Below are 20,071 nucleotides of genomic sequence, written 5' to 3'. Positions count from 1 at the left end.
ACTCATTTTTTCCCGCAGAACTGCTGCTTTCTGAGATGCTCAATCCACCCTGTTGAGCACCAACAATCATTCCATGGTCAAAGTCACTTAGATCACATTTCTTTCCTATTCTGGCATTTTCTCTGAAACACAGATGAACCTCTTGACCATGTCTGCATGCTTTTATGCATTTAGTTGCTGCCACACGATTGGCTGATATTTGCATTAACAAGCTGATGTACAGGTCTGAGTGGTCACTGAGTGTATGTACCATAGCTACAAGCCTTACTCCCACTTGTTGATGCAGCCAGGTTGATGTGCTTGTTTTCATTGCATGCTTCAGTGAGAAACAGATTTCAGTATGCGAAACGGGGCGGCGGGGGGGCAATGTGATCTGGTTCATCTCGATAATAAGCAGAGAGAAACCCCCCTCCCCCCACCCCCCATCTCAAACCACCCGGCTCACAGTCCTCTCCCACAAACCACACAGCTCCCCCTCCTCCCCCCCCCCCCCCCCCGCTGACATGCGCAAACCTGGCAACCCTGCCACTGTTAGTCAGCGATGATGCATCCTCTCCTAAGGGTCATCCCCCGCTGCACGTTCTACTTTAGCGGCGTGGCGGCAGGAGCTGTCATCCCCCTCCTGTTGATGCGCTCGTCGTTCCGGGTGGTTCCCGCGGAAATGATTAATGGCCATGTTGAAATTATTGAAATCTTGTGTTTACCGGGTATGTGAATGGCAGTCATTACTCTAAGCATGGGGCAGGGGCCTACAGAGACACTGCTGTATATTTAGCATTGCTTACTGATTCTTAATGAAGCTGGCTAACACTCCTGGCATGAAAAGGGGTTTACAATTTCTGAGACGTGGAGTATTTTATTCCACAAAGTCACTTTGAGCCTACTACCCGATACCCCAAGTCAGTGTTAAAGCAGTCACAACGGTCACCAAGTTGGCTGTAAATATCAATGTTGGCACCTCTATACACATAGGTACCTCGCTTTAACTTCAGACTACAGATATTGCGCTCGCCTTTGGAACAATTGGCTTCACCGGCCAGATTTTCATTGCAAATCGGACACAATAGCAATTAATTGGTGTGCTGTCAACTTCCCTGCCTACTTTATTTGCAGTATGGACCTCTCCATAATAAAATAAATGATAAAGTGAGGTTGGTTTTGGTTGAGAAGGCTCGGGTCTACACACTGGAAATAAGACATCTGGAATGTCAGCTGACTGATCACCTCAGCCATCTGGATCTCGCTGGTTTTGTGCTTTCGTCGTACACTTAAGCTACGTCTCATCCTGCCCTTTACTGTACGGTACTTTTCTTTCTGAAATTAGCATGTTCTCGGAACAACAGACGTGAGTAATGTGGTGCCCGGGGCTGAAAAACAGGCCCACATCACTGGGAATACGGCCATTAGTTTCCTGCCACCATTAACACCAGCGTCTAAAGACCCTGCCAAGGTGCCTGTTTATTAAAGCACCGCACTCAGGAGCACGCTAATGGGAAATAAATGAACTCAGAAAGGCACACTCCATTTTAGAAAAAGGAGAAGAATGCGTCTTTCGTTATTAGGATGCCGAGCGGTTTTCTCTGTCTGTGAAGTGTGCCGTGACCTCTAATGTGAAGGTTTGGGCCAGTTCCTCCACAGCGTGTTTTCCATCGTGGGGCGACATGGCTCAGGCAGTAAGAGCAGTCGTCTGGCAGTCGGAGGGTTTGCCGGTTCGATCCCCCGCCCAGGCTGTGTCGAAGTGTCCCTGAGCAAGACACCCTAACCCCCAAATGCTCCTGATGAGCTGGTCGGCGCCTTGCATGGTAGCCAATTGCCGTCGGTGTGTGAGTGTGTGTATGAATGGGTGAATGAGAAGCATCAATTGTACAGTGCTTTGGATAAAGGCGCTATATAAATTCCAACCATTTACTATTTACCATTTACCATCAGCGGTGAGAAGACATCCACACGCACACGCGGGATGGGTGAGACGCGAGGATCTCGTGCCAGTGCGTCTCTATAAAGTGAAGATGAATACAGGCACTCTCTCAGAACTTCAACTTTTAATTCAGGGTTGCTGGAAACTGGCATCTGCTCTGACAAATGATAGCTGCTAAGTGCTGCTAAGTGGGTTCGAATTCTCATAAAGTTCTGTAAAATAACAAAATACCGAAAAAAAGAAGAATTGCACGGTGCAGTAAAAATAAAACATTCTTTTAAAAGTCAGTAGTGGTGACTTTTACCAACCAAACAAACTGTTGAATAGAATTTGTATTATGTCTACAAAGGTTTATTATGTTGAGTGCTCATGGACTTTTACTGGCAACCCAAATACAGCATTTTCAAGATAAATGGGTCTCTGTTACAGTATTTCTCACACATGCATTTCTTTCCACTTTAATGCTAAATGAAGAACCTTAGTTCAACCATCTTGCTACATTGATTTTACATTTATTTTTAATTTACAGGGAATGAGAATGAGTAATCTGCATTATTTATTAGGGGAATATATTCAAGGCAATCCAATTAACCTAATTAGAGAAAGAGTGCGTAGAGTTTTAATGGGATACAGTGTTGCCTGGGCACTAAAGAGCTTTCTCTAGTGGCATAGCAGACGGACATTAAGACATTAACAACTAAAGTGGAATAATAATGATGGCTGTGTGTTTTTATGGTATCTTTAAGATATCAGTGAAAATGTATTGATTGTACTGATTTGACATACTAGAAAATGTCCCATAGTATTTGCTAAAATAATTAACAGTGTGTGACCTTGGAATTGCGGTATAAGGTTCTGTCAGCGTTCGGAGTGGTTTTAATGTCTTGAGCTTCAAAGCTGCCACATCTGAACACGGCGAAACTGAAATGCAGAGCAGTTCTTCATAGATCAAAATGACAGACATCCCAAAAATACTCTAAATGCACAATATCAAAATCTTATCAAATCGCCCTATAAATAACATTTTTATGACGCAACTCGTTTTCGTCAGTTCGAACCTCATAATTGGAAGGTCCTGAGGAATTTTAACTAATATTCCGGTCACCTATCAATTTTTCATTTCTTAAAACTGTGTTATTGAGATCTGGCAAAAAGCGAAGATCTGTTTTTTGTTTTGTGTTTGTTGTTTCTTCCAAGGTTTTTCAAGGCAACCCTCTTCTCTCCTTGCTCTATACTGTAGATCAATAGTTCCTCAGGCTGCTCGAAGCCTTTGATGTCTGAGAGAGTGGATCATTCAGAGGTCTTTTATTTCAAATATATGATTTCCACAGAGGCATTTAAAGTACCCTGCTAGGAAATTCATGATAAATGGAAACGAATGCTGGGTATACAATGTCAAAACATAAATGCAGATGGCAGATATTAGATTTGCATTTGGAATGTTTTATTGCTATGTAGATAAAGCCACAAAGCCTAATGTATACCCAAAGGGCAAGATTACATTCATGTGTGGAAGGAAGGAAAAACAGCCAAACCAATCTCTTTTGTAAATAAGGATTATCGACATGCTGGGGCCGTTAGCAGATGCTTTCTAAACCAGACTGTGGAGAAACAAAATGGTGGCGTGAGGATACAGACTCGGAAGAAAGATTTTGTCCACTTCACACCATCTGGTCAGGCTGCGACGCGCTCCTTCTTCTTCTACACAAAGACTTAGGATGTAAAGTATATATTTAAAGTGCAGTTTGGAGGGCGTTGAGCGGTGGTGACTCTCTCAGCGCATGGCACATTGCTCCGGGGGCGTTCGTTTTGAAAGATGGCAGCGCAGAATGTGTCAGCTTCAGAACAGACAAAATTAGGGCCCTTCACCGCTAAACCCAGGCTGCTGCCGTCTCGCACGTACATGGCAAACTTAAGGAATGTCTCCTATAGCTGGCCCTAGAAGGGACCTGTCCTTGTTTGCTTATGTACAATATGTCCTCGCGAATAGCATGGGAAATGATCTCTGTATTGCACTCCGCCTCAGATTCTGTGGGTTTGTGGCAGTTGCTCAGGCGGGGGGAAAGCGTGTGTCTGTACGACGGGGCTGGTTCTAGATTTGATAGCGCCTCACCAGTTCTACTTCCTTCACCATGATGAGATCTGCCAGGGAAAGCAGGGGCGCCAGATTGGGGCTGGAGAAACACAGCGGTCCACCGAGGTGCGCTGCACTTCTCCCGCTGCTTTCAATTGACATGAATGATGTTTTGTAGGAAGCGTCTGAGACAGCATTGCCAACCGCAGAAAATCCCCAAATCTCACAATTTGTGTCAACAAAAGCGGCACGGGTTATGGTCAGCGGTGCATCCGCGGGATCATTTAGCCTGTTGTAAGTGAATACTCAGCACAATTCTCCGCCTTAAATCAACTCAAACACGCTTTATACGAGTCCGTTAGGAGCTGCATTGTTGTCTATTACAGTTTGCTCTCTTTCTGAGTTGAATTCACACCGAACATTTGTGCGTCCCGTTACTACAACATTTCAAGCTGTCTTATTTAGAAGGCTGCATTGTTGTAAAGATGTTTCAAAATCAGGCTTTGTTTCCTGGCAATTATGCAGCGAAAAATCTAGCACATGAAGAATGGTTATCAGACTCTGTCAAATCTTGCAACGAATTCACGAAGCTTGCATCACTGGTCAGCACCAAGTTGTTTTCCCCAGGTCCCCAGCATGTGATGGGAAAGGAGTAGCTCAGTATAGCTCTGCAGTCCTGCCTCTCCTGACTGTTGATTCTCAGTGTGCCTTTATAATTGGATTGAGGGAAGGAGATCAAATGCTTTCTCACAGTTCCAGCAGTTTGGCTTGTTAATAAGTGTAGAAAACTGACAGGGAATGTTTTTTTTTTTCCTGTTTAAGGGAGATAGTTTTTAAACTAAGTGCATTTCACACAGGCATAGGGGTTTAAATAGAGCGTGGGTGGATGTAGTAATGAGAATACTACAGTATGACCTGCTGGAAGTATTTTTTTATACTTGAATATCTCACAAGAAAATAAAGCATGTTTTGGAGGTGGGTGTTGTAATTTAATGTGCAATATTCTATGCCAAGCGTAAGTAAAAACATCAGATGACATATTTTCAGCTGACAGAAGCATTCAATTAAAATGTGGCTGACTGTCTTTGGCAAAGACGTTCACTTTTAAAAGAACATTTTCTAGTATGTCAAATCAAATTTGTCAGAAAATATTTTTTTCCTTTTTACTTTATGATCTGTTTACCACAACAAAGTTTAAAAGAAAATTGTAACAAACTTTTTTCACAAACTCGATACATCAAAGAACTATTTGAAGCACCACAGAGCAAAACCAATGCAGAATTATAGCATGCTCAATATATTAGTAATTGGATGCCTTAATGACATGGCGACATAATGATATGGAGAACATTAGCGTACTGTGCTATACGTTCTGAAAATAGACGTGGTAAAAACGCCACATAATGTGCCAGCGTTTAGCACACAGCCATGTCTGGATATGAGCAACACATTTTCTGCTACTTTCAGTCTCCATTGTAACACATATCTGCAACACAAAAAATTTCACTTTGACACAAAATGCGTTGGAAGTAACACGAAAGTGGCAGCAAAAAAGTGTGCTGGATATTAAGGCATAATTTCTTTAGAGTGTGTATATGCATTGCATTAAGATAGTATTCAAGACTGTCACAAAGATGCTTTACAGAGTAGCAGAAACGCAAACACCAGACCTGAACCCCCAAAATAGCAAGTGTGATAGAAAAACTCTCTAGTGGGGAGAAATACCCTCAGACTGTGGTCAGAAAAATCTCCCCTATGGGGATAAATCTCTGGAGGAACCTGACTATGGAGGGGGCATCCTTCGCTGGCCGGCAAGGTGTAACGGTGGATAAAACAGACGGTACGGTATGTATTTATTTTTTATTGAAACGGAGCGATAGCACGTAGTCAGGACGACGCGCGCAGGCTTTCAGGCGCCGTGCGCTCGAGGTTGAGAAGCTCAGTGGTGGATGTACTCATCACTGAGGTGGACCTCCTCCCTCGCCTGAGGGCTAGCGCCTCAGGAACCCCCTGCTGCTAGCACAGCTGAAGCCTCACTCCCACTGCCCGCTGATGCATCTCTGAGTTAAGAGCTTCATTTCCTCCACTCCCACTCCCCCTCCAGCTCATATTGACATTTACTTTAGGGGGACAATAAACCTATTAACCTGAGAGGAAGACTAGACAATTCCCTCAGGGAGGCAAGGCTATTTTTTTTTTTTTTTTTTGCTTATTTGGCTAAACGGGAGAGGGAAGTGCTGCACTAGCCTTTAGCTTGTAGCCTTTTTTTGAATGGATGATCTGATGTTCGGCATTAGGAAAGTGACATAATGTAATTGGCATCAGGTAAAGCCACCGCAGATATTGACAGCTGTCATCATTATGGCGGCATTTAGGGAGCATAAAGTAATTGCGTTTTCTTTGTGGGATCCAGACTGCGGAAACGACGAATGGCTTTGTTTTGTTTTGTTTTGTTTCTCTTAATAATGGTCACTAATTAAGGAAAAGTCCTCAGGCAATGAGAAGCCTTTTGTTTAAATGCTTTTTGTGCTGTTGAGCAGATATAGAGCGGTAATGCAGCAGTTTTTATTCAGCATTCTGCGCTGTTTGCTTCACCGGTGCTACACGGCTGAAAACACAAAGGAAAACAGCGTTTATTTTTCAAGTCTTGGCTGTACTCATAAATGTTTGTTAACCTGACACGAAACCTATAGTACATTTCATTTGAGAATTGTGTTCGGCCAATCGATAGAAACAATTTTATTACAACATACACAGTAAACATTCTCAATGTTAAATCAAATCTGGTCCCAATATGGATTACATGTTATGGTTAATAGTAGGCTACTCTATCAATGTTGGTTTTATGGTGACCATTTTATTGGCTTTATCTTCTGGTACACCTCAATCAGTTGCATCAATTCTGCTAATTTGCACATGCTGGTGTTGCCAAATTTACTCCCTAAAGAACAAACATGTACCTTCGCCGTGCATTTAGTTCTCAGTGTCATTATGTTAGAGGGCTTTCTGCGATCAGTACAAGGGAGGTGATGCTGAGAGAATGGGAAGGGATGTAGGTGACACACAGACAGGAGTCTATATGCTTATTCAATGTCCCCACATTCTATAAATAAAGCTAGAACAAATCATTCTGAAAAGTTTCAGAATAGATATTTAACTTGGTAGGATTTCCCCCTATTAACATTTCAAGCTATGCTGGTCTGGAAGAAAATCAGCATGAATCTGCTGTAATCCTAGCACTTCTGCAGTATCAAGCCCTCATGAGATCCAGGTTTGAGTTTTGAAAACGTACCTTCTGCTGTCACAGGACACTGAATTGATTATACGGAGTGCGAAATTGACTTTCGCCGTCCAGATTGCCAGAAAGACCTCAACTGCATGGTCATTTCCCAATAAATAAATAAAAAAGAAGAAGAACAGAGTTTTTCATGGCGGTATCTTGAATCTTCTCTTTGTTTTTCCACTGGCTCTTCTGTATATAAGTGAGCCTGATGCTCCCAATATATTTAGGATCCATTAGCAGTGGTCTAAGTGCAGGCACAATCAGTAACCTCCATAAAATGGAAACCATATTAATTCATAATGAGGTCGAAAGTACATTAAGGCAAAACACGCCTAAAAGTCTTAAGAGTCAGATGCTTGCATAGTAGAGTTTTCGGTGTGTTTTGTATGCTTCTAAAATCGATGCATCCCATTTAAGTACTTGAGCTGTCAGAGGGCGTTCATTAAAATAGCATTATCTTCCTTGAAACTAATCATGCAGTAGTTTTTCCCTGAGCTCTGGCTGCTTGAAGTGTTCTTCAGTGGCAGTTTCATCAGGAAAAGAACACGTTGATTTAATTGCAGCAGTTCTGAAGTATAGAATGTCTTTTGATTCTGAGAAGGCTCAGCACGGACGGTAACCTGCTACTGCAGTCAATCAGCAGTGGCTTTAAGACTAATGGAACCCATTGGCCAACATGTTCTTCATAGATCATGTTCTAAATGCGTAAATAACTACACTCTTTTTAAACTTTAAAACTGAGAAATAAATTGCTGTAGAATAAGCAGTTATCTCTCAGTGAGACAAGAAAAGTCTACTTGATATGATTTTGTAATAAGAACATAATTCCCTTAATGGTGAAATGCAATTTGATGAAATTATTCTTTATAATATAAAAAGATATGTTCTGATTTATACGTATAATGCAATTTAAGAGCAGTTTTTGCAATATCCACCCAGTGTGCTTGTGCGCTTACGTTACATTATTCCATTATTGCCATTTGGCAGACGCTCTTACCCAGAGCGACGTACAGTTGATTAGACTAAGCAGGAGACAATCCTCCCCTGGAGCAATGCAGGGTTAAGGGCCTTGCTCAAGGGCCCAACAGCTGTGCGGATCTTATTGTGGGATTAGAACCACTAACCTTGCGTGTCCCAGTCATTCACCTTAACCACTACGCTACAGGCCGCGCTATGTTTCTCCTCTGCGTGCTGCTGTCTATTACTGTCAGGTGCGACATTCCCACCACATATTCAAATATGATGGCACAAGCACAGGAACTTGCATGATGAATGCGAAAGAGCATTATCCAAAAAGCTTTGATATGTTGCTCAATATTATCGTGTCAAACAACATTTTGCTTGTCTCCTGGCAATCCTCTTTCTTCAAAATACACAACAGCTTAATTATCTTCTGAGAATGACAAGCACTCAGCTCCTAGTCATAGCTTTGTTTTGAATGCAACTGGCATTAATTGTGGCCAGTCACCACAGATGTGGCCAAATCCACTATAACCCAAAAATTGAGGATAAACACTTTAAATATGCTATAGAACATGTAATATGCTGTGAGCGCCACTAACTCACCATGGCTATACCTAGCTACAGTAATAGAAAAATGTGAAAGCTTTTTCCTTATTAAATAATAGTCATCAGAGAGTTGTAATGAAGTATAAAATTCTTAAATATGAGATTAATAGTTCTATATTTCAAAATAAGTTCATATACAGATGTATTCAGTTTTTTATTGCTTTTTTCTTCTTCATAGTACAGTTCTTTGTCCTTTGAAGGCACACTGGGAGTTTCTTTTATAGTTTTTGCTGGCTAATACATCTTATAATTTGGAAAATAAAGTTTATAAAGATACAAGTGGATCTGGAGTAGAGTGGGGCCAAGAGGGGCACTACTGAGAACTCTTTGAAGAATAATAAAAAAATGCGCTCTTTGCGGGACAGAGAATGGAAACCTAACCACTGCAATGAGGACTGCTACGCTCACACTGTACACCTCAGCTCATGTGAAGTAGATTGCTGGATGGGTACCCAGCTGCTCATGCCAAAACTCAATACCACTGCTCCTCTTACTCACAATATCAGTCATTTAATGTACTGTAGGCCGCATTGGGAAACGGCGCCTGGGTGCTCTTTGTGGAGAAGTATGAATATCGCTTTCATGTCCTCGACTAGGCTTCTCCTAACACTGACAGGGAGGTCCAGCGTGTCTGAGTGGAGCTGGAGACCGGAAAGGAAAGGAGGAGCCCCTGGTGAGAGTCAGTATGTTGTAGTGTTGGCGGGTCAGTGCGGGCCCTCTCACTGCAGGGCGGGTACCGTGACAAGCGGGCTCCATTCTGCGTGGAGACGAAGCCAGGGGCCCGGCTCTTAGGCGTCCGAGATCGCCCTCCGCCCCTGCTCCTCTTCACTCCTCTTCGTCGAGTCGGTCGTCATCACTCCCGCACGCCACCTCTGCGTCACAAAGGAGCGTGACAGGCGCTGATTGTGGAGCCTCGTTTCCTGGCGCCGCCGCGCTTCTCCTCGGAAACAAAAACAGGCACATTCATCCCGCGTCTTCAGAGGCTGCGTTCACACTGCCGGCGTGGACTTGGGTTATAGCCACGCGTATTTCTAGCTTTGAATAATCCATTTTTTTCCCTGAGTCAAGGACATTTTTTTGGGGGGGAGGGGAGGAAAGGTTGGCCGGCGAGAAACGCTTAGTATACGTTTAATTGTCGCGTCGCACATATATAACTGCGATATCCCGCTCAGGGAGTTTGCTGAAATGTGCATTCGCAGCCAACCTTTCGTCCTTCGGCGTGTGAAATGATTTGTTCATTTACAAATCATTCCTCGGAAATGTAATTCCCCGCAGTCCCTAAGGAGCGCCGTGCATTACGGTATTATTCCGTAATTGTATTGTCACGACGATCAGGAAGCTATTTTCTCTCTCCCCCATAAAAGTCCTGAGTTTATCTTGTTTAAAGATCCGACTGCAGGGAAAGTGCCGGGCCTTTGTTGCCGGTCGGGGCCCTTTGTTTCAGCGGCGGGGTGATGGATCCGTCGGAGGCGGTGATTCTGGGAGCCGCGCCGTCGGCCCGCTCCGACTTCCATCACTCTGTCCGAAAGAAGAGCCTCCTGCCTGTGTGTCGCCCACCTTTCCTTTTCTTAGGGAACAAATTTGCCAAATGTACCCTGAAAGTATAATATTGTTCATTTTCGGTACTAGTGAAAAGTCCCTTTTACAAGCAGGAAAGGTATAAATGAATGATGCATTGTTGGCTAGGGGTGCAATTTAATGTACCTACTGTATAGGGTATCACCCCAGTAATACATGTTTATACCTGTATAGGCATTTTTCATACCTTTTTTTCTGAGTGTATGCTCTCCTGAGGCTGCTGTGATGTCATTTTAGACTTTTGAGAAATGTATTTATTTTCAAGATAAAACCCCCTCGTTTCCGAGAGGGTCCTGACAAAAAACAAGAACACACGACATAATATGCAGCAGAAACTCTTCAGTAACACTGTGTGCCGGGCACGGGTGAGTGCACGCGTGTTTGGGTGCCACGCAGCTGAAAGTAGCACACGGCTCTCGCCCTGTTGCCCTCTCCCCCGTCCCCAGGCTACGGGCTACAGCACATCCCTAATAAATAATTCAGAATGATTGTGATGGGCTGACGGGCCTAACAGCCGGAGCTACGCCGCACGTCTGCGCCATCATGCACATTTTCCCTCTGATGAAGGTGGGCCATTTGTCCCGTCCGCGATAACAAATGGGCCGTTTGCGCTCTGTGTGTGTGTGTGTGTGTGTGTGTGTGTGTTGGCAGGATCCAGTCGGGGTCCTACCTCAGCACCGGCTGGTTCACGCTCATCCTGGCCATGGACATGTGCAAGGAGATCCGCATCTACGGGATGATCAACGACACCTATTGCAGGTACGGCCCGGTATACAACCCAGCACCCAGCACACAACCCAGCACACAACACAGCCCAGCACACAGCCCAGCACACAGCCCAGCACACAGCCCAGCACACAGCACACAACCCAGCACACAGCCCAGCACACAGCCCAGCACACAACCCAGCACACAGCCCAGCACACAACCCAGCACACAGCCCAGCACACAGCCCAGCACACAACCCAGCACACAACCCAGCACACAGCCCAGCACACAGCCCACAGCCCAGCACACAACCCAGCACACAGCACACAACCCAGCACACAGCCCAGCACACAACCCAGCACACAGCCCAGCACACAGCACACAACACACAACCCAGCACACAACCCAGCACACAGCCCAGCACACAACACACAACCCAGCACACAACACACAACCCAGCACACAGCACACAACCCAGCACACAGCCCAGCACACAGCACACAACACACAACCCAACACACAACCCAGCACACAGCCCAGCACACAACACACAACCCAGCACACAACACACAACCCAGCACACAACCCAGCACACAACCCAGCACACAGCACACAACCCAGCACACAACCCAGCACACAGCACACAACACACAACCCAGTACACAACCCAGCACACAGCCCAGCACACAGCACACAACACAGCACATAACCCAGCACACAACCCAGCACACAGCACACAGCCCAGCACACAACCCAGCCCAGCACACAACCCAGCACACAGCCCAGTGCAGGGCCCAGTGCACACCGCATCACACCCACGTTCGCTAACACGTGCCCTCCAGCGTCCTCTTCTGCATTGGCTTGTATTTTAAATGGAAGCCATCCAAGAGCATATCAATATTCAATTTTCAAATTCAATACTGGATTATGCTTCAGCATAAGATAACGAAATTGTAGGAGGTCTAGGAGTCAACCAAGGACCTACGCTCGGACCTTTGTTTTTTATTTTTTGGGAAATAAATAAACTAGGCCATTGGAGAAAAATATATAAAATTGTTGAAATATTACAATGAGGGGGAAAATGAGTTAGAAATGATTTCACACTCTCCAAACAATTTTCTGCATTACTGTACTTGCTCCTGATAAGAGTGATTATATACGATTCAAGATTTAAATAATATCGAAATATTGAGGCATTCATTTGAACATGATAAAGTATTGTCTTTGCTGGAGCTGTTTTTGGGTGGGGGTGGGATTTGATTGATGGGTTTTAAATTTTGACCACAGAAGCAATTATATTCTGCTAACAGAGCCAGTGAGCACAGGTGGAAGTTAATTAAAAGTCAATGTCCAAAGTGACACCAGAAGTTATTACTGCACACAGTTATAGATGCATAGAATAATTTGCCAGGATTTTTGGAAGAGTCAGAGGTGTTGAACCCCTTGGACTAAGCTGAACTAAGGTGAACTGAAATTCATGTTTGTTCCTGTTTGTCATAATACTTCATTTAGTAAGTTCTTTATCATGTTCTTATATGTCTGTCACCTATTTCTGAATCAGGGTATTTCACTAGGCAGAGAGTTTGAGGGTTGAGCTGCTGGTTTATTAATGAGGCAATCGCAAAATCAATCAAATTCTGTTTCATCATCGTGCCCTTCATGTTAAGATTTGTCACCGGACATTTACACCACAATAAAGAGAATTTACTGCAAGGTATTAAATGTAGATATAATTCAATTATACTTGCAAAAAGCAGAAGCTGGGTAGCATACACTCCCACAAGAAGTGCATAAGGATAAGGGACAGACAGAAAAAACAGCAATGAGCACTAATAAAGTCAATTGTAAAAAGTCCATTAAGGAACAAAAACGGGATAATGAATTAATGAATGAATGGCGATGAGACTCCGAATAATGCCCTGGTACCCTTTATCACAAAGAAGGCGACGGTTTTATTGTCAAATCGTCTATGTGTTCTTGCTGATGTTTATTTAACCCTGTTCTGCTTCTTGTAAGTACATTTTGTTATACGTGAGTTTTGTGCATAATAGTGTCAGGAAACTCTGCCAGTGATATGGATGGTGAATCTTTTGCTGTTTTGCGTGACAGCCTGCCAGTTGTTAGCAGTTTGTGATTCTCTTGATGTCCAGCACGTTTTTTTTTTTTTCTCTCGCCTATCCCCACGCGCTGGCAAAGAGCCGTGTGACTGTCAGCCCCTGTGACTGCGCGCACGTTTGAAACAAGGGGAGTCGCTTTTTCTCCGGGAAGAGGGGGATATAGCCGTGGTTAATTCTAATTACCAGCCGGGTTTCAGATGAAAGTGATGGAGTATTTAATGTGGACTGCGGAGCCCGTGGTGCTGGCGGTTTCAAAGCTCTCTCTTGTTAGTATTTCTCGCGTCGTTTCCGAGCCTGGTTGCCAGCGAGCCGGTGCCGCAATACCCCAGAGCTTTTAGATCTGAGCAACTTTATTATTTCTTTTGCTTTTCTAAGGTGCACAGAGCCCGGCTAAGCTGCAGTCAGCTTTTTGATGTGTGAATATATCTGAGATGTGAGAGATTTCTCAGGCTCCGTGGCAATTACGGGGCTCCTCTAGAATCTTCCGAGGGTACAGAGAGCTTTAGCTGATGATTTGGGTTTTCTTGCGGTAATGCTGTGTTAAAACTCACTGAGCCCTGCTTTAGCAGAGCTGGAACCCTCTTTTCAAATCATACATGCCAGCCATGGTGAAGTTGACTGATATTAACATATTCGCATGCCAGCCTCTATTTCCCACACAGGGACATTTCTGGTCTCATGCCAAACAACTAGAAACATTGGCACTAGAGTAGGCTATTTATACCTATGAATAAATAATTTGTTATTTAGCTTTTATCCAAAGTAACTTACAGTTGATCAGACTAAGCAGGGAACAATCCCCTTCCTCAAGGGCCTTCCTCAAGGGCCAAACAGCTGTGTGGATCTTATCGTGGCTACATCAGGACTTGGACCACCAACCTTCCAGGGTCCCAGTCATGTACCTTAGCCTACCTTGGCTTGGACACCGGCACCCTTTGTGTTGCACGAGACCAGAGGCTCATTCTGAAAAAGCTATACGGACTGTTACCATCTTCACTCTCAGATCGCGAAAATAATTTGTCGAAATGTGTGTGATTCAATTTCACAGTGCTCTATTTGCAAATAATTTTGCCACCACTTCAGGGTTCCACTTCACAGTTGGGATTTGTGTTGCTTAAACAGAGAAGTAAGAGAAGTTAAATGGCTTGTAATGGAATTGTTCACCTTCCGTGGGTATTGTTCTTTTATATCCTTGGTCTTTGTGCTTTGTCAGTAACCATGAACATAGATCAGTGCATTATGTCACAAGAATAAAAGTTTTGCTTCAACTGCATACAGCATGTGCTGTATTTGCATTATTGAGTCTACTAGGATTCGACACCCATGACAAAATATGTTTTTAATTAAGTTAGCACTTAATATCGAACTTGAATTCTTTGTTAAGAGTTTTTTTTTGTTTTGTTTTTTTGGGTTTTTTTTATCGAAATGCCATTTAATCATCATAGCTTTGTGTAAATCTGTATAGGTAAGAATTTCCATTATTGTCAGCTGCACTGTTTTCTTTTTAGCACAAAATTGGCTGCATTAACCTACTGGCACCTATTCTCCATAAAAGTAATTAATCAAGTCCTCACTTGTTTGCTTATTACCATTGAAACAAATTGAGGCAAGGGAATAAAATGATTAGCGATTCTGTTCAAAGCACTGCGCACGCATATGGAAGGATGAGATTTGCGGTATGAAGATTTGTCTGTGTAACGCTCCAAACAGAGAGGGGCGAAATTAATGCATCTCGTGGATATTAGCCCCGCAGACCACATTTTTGGTGAAACAAACCCCAGCTTGTTGTAGATTATAATGCAGTCTGACTGCACCGGTGCATTTTGTCGCTGAGCACATAACTGTTTCTTCCACTGCGACCACACAGGTGGGTGGCAAATGCACGGCGGTCTTTAAATTGCAATAGGCTGTTTGGCGTTCTTTCATAAATCGAATGGCATTTCCCAGGACAGCGTGTCGCCAGAAGCTATCAGCCCTTTGAATTGTGTCCAATGTAGAGGGAAAAACAACAGTCCCGCTGATTGTACAGTCGCTATAATATACACGTAGAACACGGCAAATGTAATGACGCGATGAGTTGTTCGTAAGGTAGGTATTTTACCTCCTCACTAGGTGAGTCTTTTGTCCCTTGCCCTGTACTTTTCTGAGACAATAGGTCATTTTAATCTAGTGGGATTTCGTGTAGGTAATTTAGGCTCGAAGAAAGTGGTGGTCGCGGTCACGACCGCGAACACGCCGCAGCACACGAAAACGTGTCGGGGAAGTGTCTGTTGTAATGTAATGCATGAATCCGTACCGCCGGCTGACCCCAGCAGACCGCCCTCATAATTGAAATTCAACAGGTGGTGCGCTGAATGTGAAATGGAATTGATTTGTTTTGGTAGAGCGATGTCATAGTTCCTGGAACAGGTTGAAGAAAATAGAATCGTTCACGTAAAGGTTTAAACCAATTTAAAGCTGAACTGCCACCTAACTGCCTATTCTTTTTAGTTAAATGTGCAATGAAACTGACCATGCAGGAAGAACAAAATCACCGTTGTCTGTAAAATGCATCTCATCTTCTTCATTGAAATACTTAATTCTGTCTTTTTCAATTAGTAGCTATTTCATACAGCAGGCTCAGTAGGCCCACACTGTATTTTAAGTAATACAAATATTATTTAATTGCATGTTTAATAAGGACAAATAAAAACCGATCCAGAATTGATAACTGCAGGTATCTCTCTCTCTGTCCCTCTCTTCCTCTCTCTCTCTCTCCCTCTATCTCTCTCATCCCTGTCTCTCTCTCTTTGTTCCTCTCTGTCCCTCTCCCTCCCTCTCTCTCTCTGTCCCTCTCTCCCTGTCTCTCTCTATCCCTGTCTCTCTCTCTCTTTGTTCCTCTCTCTGTCTCTCTCCCTCCCTCTCTCTGTCCCTCTCTCCCTCCCTCTCTCTCTCCCTCTATCTCTCTCTATCCCTGTCTCTCTCTCTTTGTTCCTCTCTCTCTCCCTCCCTCTCTCTCTGTCCCTCTCTCCCTCCCTCTCTCTCTCTCTCCCTCTATCTCTCTCTCTATCCCTGTCTCTCTTTGTTCCTCTCTGTCTCTCTCCCTCCCTCTCTCTCTCTCTGTCCCTCTGTCCCTCCCTCCCTCTCTCTCTCCCTCTCTCTCTCTCTATCCCTGTCTCTCTCTCTTTGTTCCTCTCTCTGTCCCTCTCCCTCTCTCTCTCTCTCTCTCTTGCACAGGACGGAAGGATATAAGAAGGTGCCGTACCACTACTACGAGGCAGGAAGCAGGGATGAATGTGCTGAGTACCTCCTGCACGAGAGTGCCCCGTACGGTGGACATCGTTTCATCACGGAGAAATCCGTCTTCGCCAAATGGGCCAAAACACACGCCATCAAATTCTTCCACCCGGTCTGGTTGGTATCGTGACCCGGCTCATCTGAGACCAGCTGTACCACACTCCTGAACATCGTGTAACCTTGTCATTCCTGCTTTCAGTTCATGTGAGTACACACACACACACACACACACCAGCTTTACAGCATCGACCCAAATCCATCCACTATCACCTGTGTTTTCTCAATTCGAGGAAACGACAAAATAGCGATGTCATTGTGGGATTGGAAACCTGCTTGGCACAGTGGTTGACATTATTGCACTTGTTGACAGAACAGCAGATTTTAAACAATAACTATGAGAATGAAAATGTGCTTGATGAACTCATCAACAGAAAAATGCACCTTGTGAATGTTTTTAAGCTGTGGAAGTCTGGAACAACATCACTGAAGTGAAGGCTACACATCGCAAGTGGGTCCTGGTATTTAATCAAACCAACTAAAATTATCTTGAGTGGGATTTTATTGTAGTATTTGCTGCTGTTGAACATTATGATTGAAAAAAATATAGGACTTGAAATAACACTCGTAGTACAGAGGTGAATGCAATGGGACGTTTGTGAACTCTTCGCTCCACAAGGGAAATTGTGCTTCATTGCCCACTGCTTAATATAGGTTGTGGTTGAATTTTCTTTAATTCATTTTAATAAACAGACAATTTTTCCTGGAGCGTTCAAGCAGCTGATTAAAAGCAGTCGTGAACGTCACCTGAGGCCATCTTTAAAATTACCCAGCCAGCTGCAGACTTGGATCCCCCCAAAAAAACTCCATCCGGCCTCACCCAGGCTAACCAAACTGACGCCTCCACGCCTCTGCTCATAGACCGATTTCAGCCTTCCCCCTCTCCTCTGTGGAGGGCTTGGCTTCAATGACAGGGACTCTGTATCGGCGCTTTGGCCTCTCACGCGTAGTCCGGGGCTCTGGAAGCGGGGCTGAACCCCGAGGCTCCTGCCAGTGGACCCCGCTCTTCAGTCCCACAGCCGACGCAGAGTTCCCCCCGCCCGGTTCAGCTTCATAAGGTCGTCCTCACACCCTGAACTGTGGAAGGTCGACTGCTGTCTCAACGCTGTGGAACGAAAGCGCCCGTACCCCAAGTCGTATTTATCAATAGTTCATTTGCACGTGTTTAGCGTGTTTATCGCGTGCCGTCCTAAGAGGGGAGTAGCGGTAGAACTGACCACTCACGTTCATGGTGAGCAATTGGTGTATGCTATACAATTATCTAAAGTGAATTTTAAATGTTGTGCCTGCACTAGGTTGTACATTAACTCAGTGAAATGCATTCAAGTACGCTCTCTCTCTCATATAAATATAATATTTTTTTGTGCCTATACTTATTTTTTACTTATTATTTCCTTTTTTATTTTCCTTCCTTATTTTCCATTTGTTGTTTTGGATCAAAGACAGTTAATATATTGATTATGCAGCCTTTACAGTTCAAGTCTGGTTATAACCAATGGTATTCATTCATAACGTGATTAACTCATTTAGCTGAAAGTGTCGCGAACAGTATGTTATGTTTATGTCCATGTCTTTCTCATGTCTGTCTCTATATTTAGTGTATACCACTTACGTGTATTGAATACTGCATGTGACATTATAGGAGTATTCTCTCACTTTTCAACAAACCTGTGATTGTGACATCGTCTGGCAGCTGTGCAACTCATCTTTCCACTATTGCCTTCCAGTGTTCCCTGAACCACTCCCTGAATCACTCTCCAACGTTAATATTGCATAAAAGTCACATTAATATTCCATTGCTCTGCATTAACATCAATAACACACCGCCATCCACCCTACAAGCTGCACTTGAATGCTTACATAATATACATATCTATACTGTTTCTTATTATAACTCTTCTTAACCAGCTGTAGGGATTTCAGTCTATGTGCACCAGCAGAGCAGAGCAGACCTGTCAACCAGTTAAAAAAAAGAAAAGAAAAAGAAAAAGCGGGGTGCCACAGGTGCTAGTTTTTGTTCCGTGCAAATTTGGGCCCATCTCATGAAGTTGAATGGAATCTGTGCGCACAGAGCAGGATGAGGATGCAGTTAGAGGCCTGGCAAGTAGTGCTGAGTGCCAGGTGTGTACTGGTGAGGCTTGACTTGTGAATGGCGCGTACCTGGGCTAGCGATGTGTGTGTGTGTCGTGTTCTGCAGGGAGCTCGAACCACACCTGGAGAAGGGGACTCTCACCACAGCGGGCCTTTTTGCACACTGACAGCCGCGGTTGTGGCAGTCTTTCCTGTCACGCGCATGTGCGCTCCTTCCAAAATGCTCTTTCTAATGGCTTTAGCCTGGCTCTTTATAAGTGCATGAGAGATTTTTTGACAATCATTCCTTAGTCAGCAAAAGGTGAACATAATATATAATATAGTGACAATAGGGCACACCCACCAGAAATTACAGTTATTGACATTTTCAAACTGGGTGTGTTTTGATTAAGCAACTGTGTAGCACAGCCTATGGCAGAAGCATATATACAGTCTCCGCCCCCTTTCCTTCTTCTTGTCGCTACCTCCAAAGTGAATTGCTTCATTAGGAGCACTACGATGTCACGTTAACAAACTTTATGAATGACCTTTTCTGGTCAGTCACTGCAGTGGCAAAGCCACATCCTTTCTGTGGGGATCTTGTTACCTGGTGAAGGCCTGGCATGCCAGGGGTTCATTAACCCTGCCATGCTGGGAGGCAAACTGTACATGCCAGAAGGAGATGTAGAGGGTTAGATAAGGATTTCTTCTTTTTTTTTAATGGTCATTTACCATTAAAAAAAATATTAATTGTGGTGATGTACATTGTCATGTTTTTTTTTCCCTGTCGGAAATAGTGAAGTCTAACCTCAGTGTGACTGGAAGTGCTCTCTCAATCTTTAAAAAACCTTATGTAGAGGTAGGTTCGCATGCCCAGTGTACACAGAGGTAAGTTTTCATTCACATAAAGTGGCCTTCCTGTTTCAAGGCCAAGTGGTTATTGTGAATTCTCTTCAAATTCTATTGTGGTGTTATGTGTCGTGGGGCTAGCGTACATTTGTACAATATCATAATATGCATTTACAAATTTGACGATGTCTCTTTAGCTTTCTAACGATTGCGGACCAGCCTATGTACAGAAAACACACCACACTTCTTTCTCAACTGTACTGTATCAGTCATCTACTGTAACATCATTAGTCAGAGTGCGTTTACTAACATAAACTTGAAAGCTGTGCAAATGCGTATATACAAGGGCATAGCATGTTAAATGCACAACATTAATCACTCATTCCCTCCACTGAAAGTGAATTCACTTTTAGGTCAGTTTATTTGAGTCAGGTTTGCATTTCATGTTACGTTGTCGTATTTACCACAAGTGTAATGACAAAGAATGATCAATAATTAGTTTTATACATTATTTTTTATTACTTCTGTCACTTTGTAGTGCAGTACTTGCAAAAATCAATCAGTCACATGGT

The 20,071-nt window shown here is 43.7% G+C and overlaps 1 protein-coding gene across 1 annotated transcript in view; it reads left to right on the top strand.

Annotated features, from left to right (window-relative positions):
- The window catches only part of st6galnac3 (ST6 (alpha-N-acetyl-neuraminyl-2,3-beta-galactosyl-1,3)-N-acetylgalactosaminide alpha-2,6-sialyltransferase 3), a 91,353-nt gene extending 74,010 nt beyond the window's left edge, over positions 1-17,343 (top strand). Inside the window, exons 4-5 of the mRNA XM_061243609.1 lie at positions 11,074-11,181; positions 16,464-17,343. Coding sequence (XP_061099593.1) covers positions 11,074-11,181; positions 16,464-16,653 — 298 coding nt within the window. The 3' untranslated portion in view covers positions 16,654-17,343. The remainder of the gene's footprint in view (positions 1-11,073; positions 11,182-16,463) is intronic.
- The last annotated feature ends 2,728 nt before the right edge of the window (positions 17,344-20,071 follow it).

The sequence above is a fragment of the Conger conger genome, chromosome 5 (genome assembly GCF_963514075.1).
Source record: "Conger conger chromosome 5, fConCon1.1, whole genome shotgun sequence".
Classification (NCBI taxonomy): domain Eukaryota; kingdom Metazoa; phylum Chordata; class Actinopteri; order Anguilliformes; family Congridae; genus Conger; species Conger conger.
The sequence above is the reverse complement of the archived record's forward strand: the minus strand, read 5'-3'. Positions and strand labels throughout refer to the sequence as shown.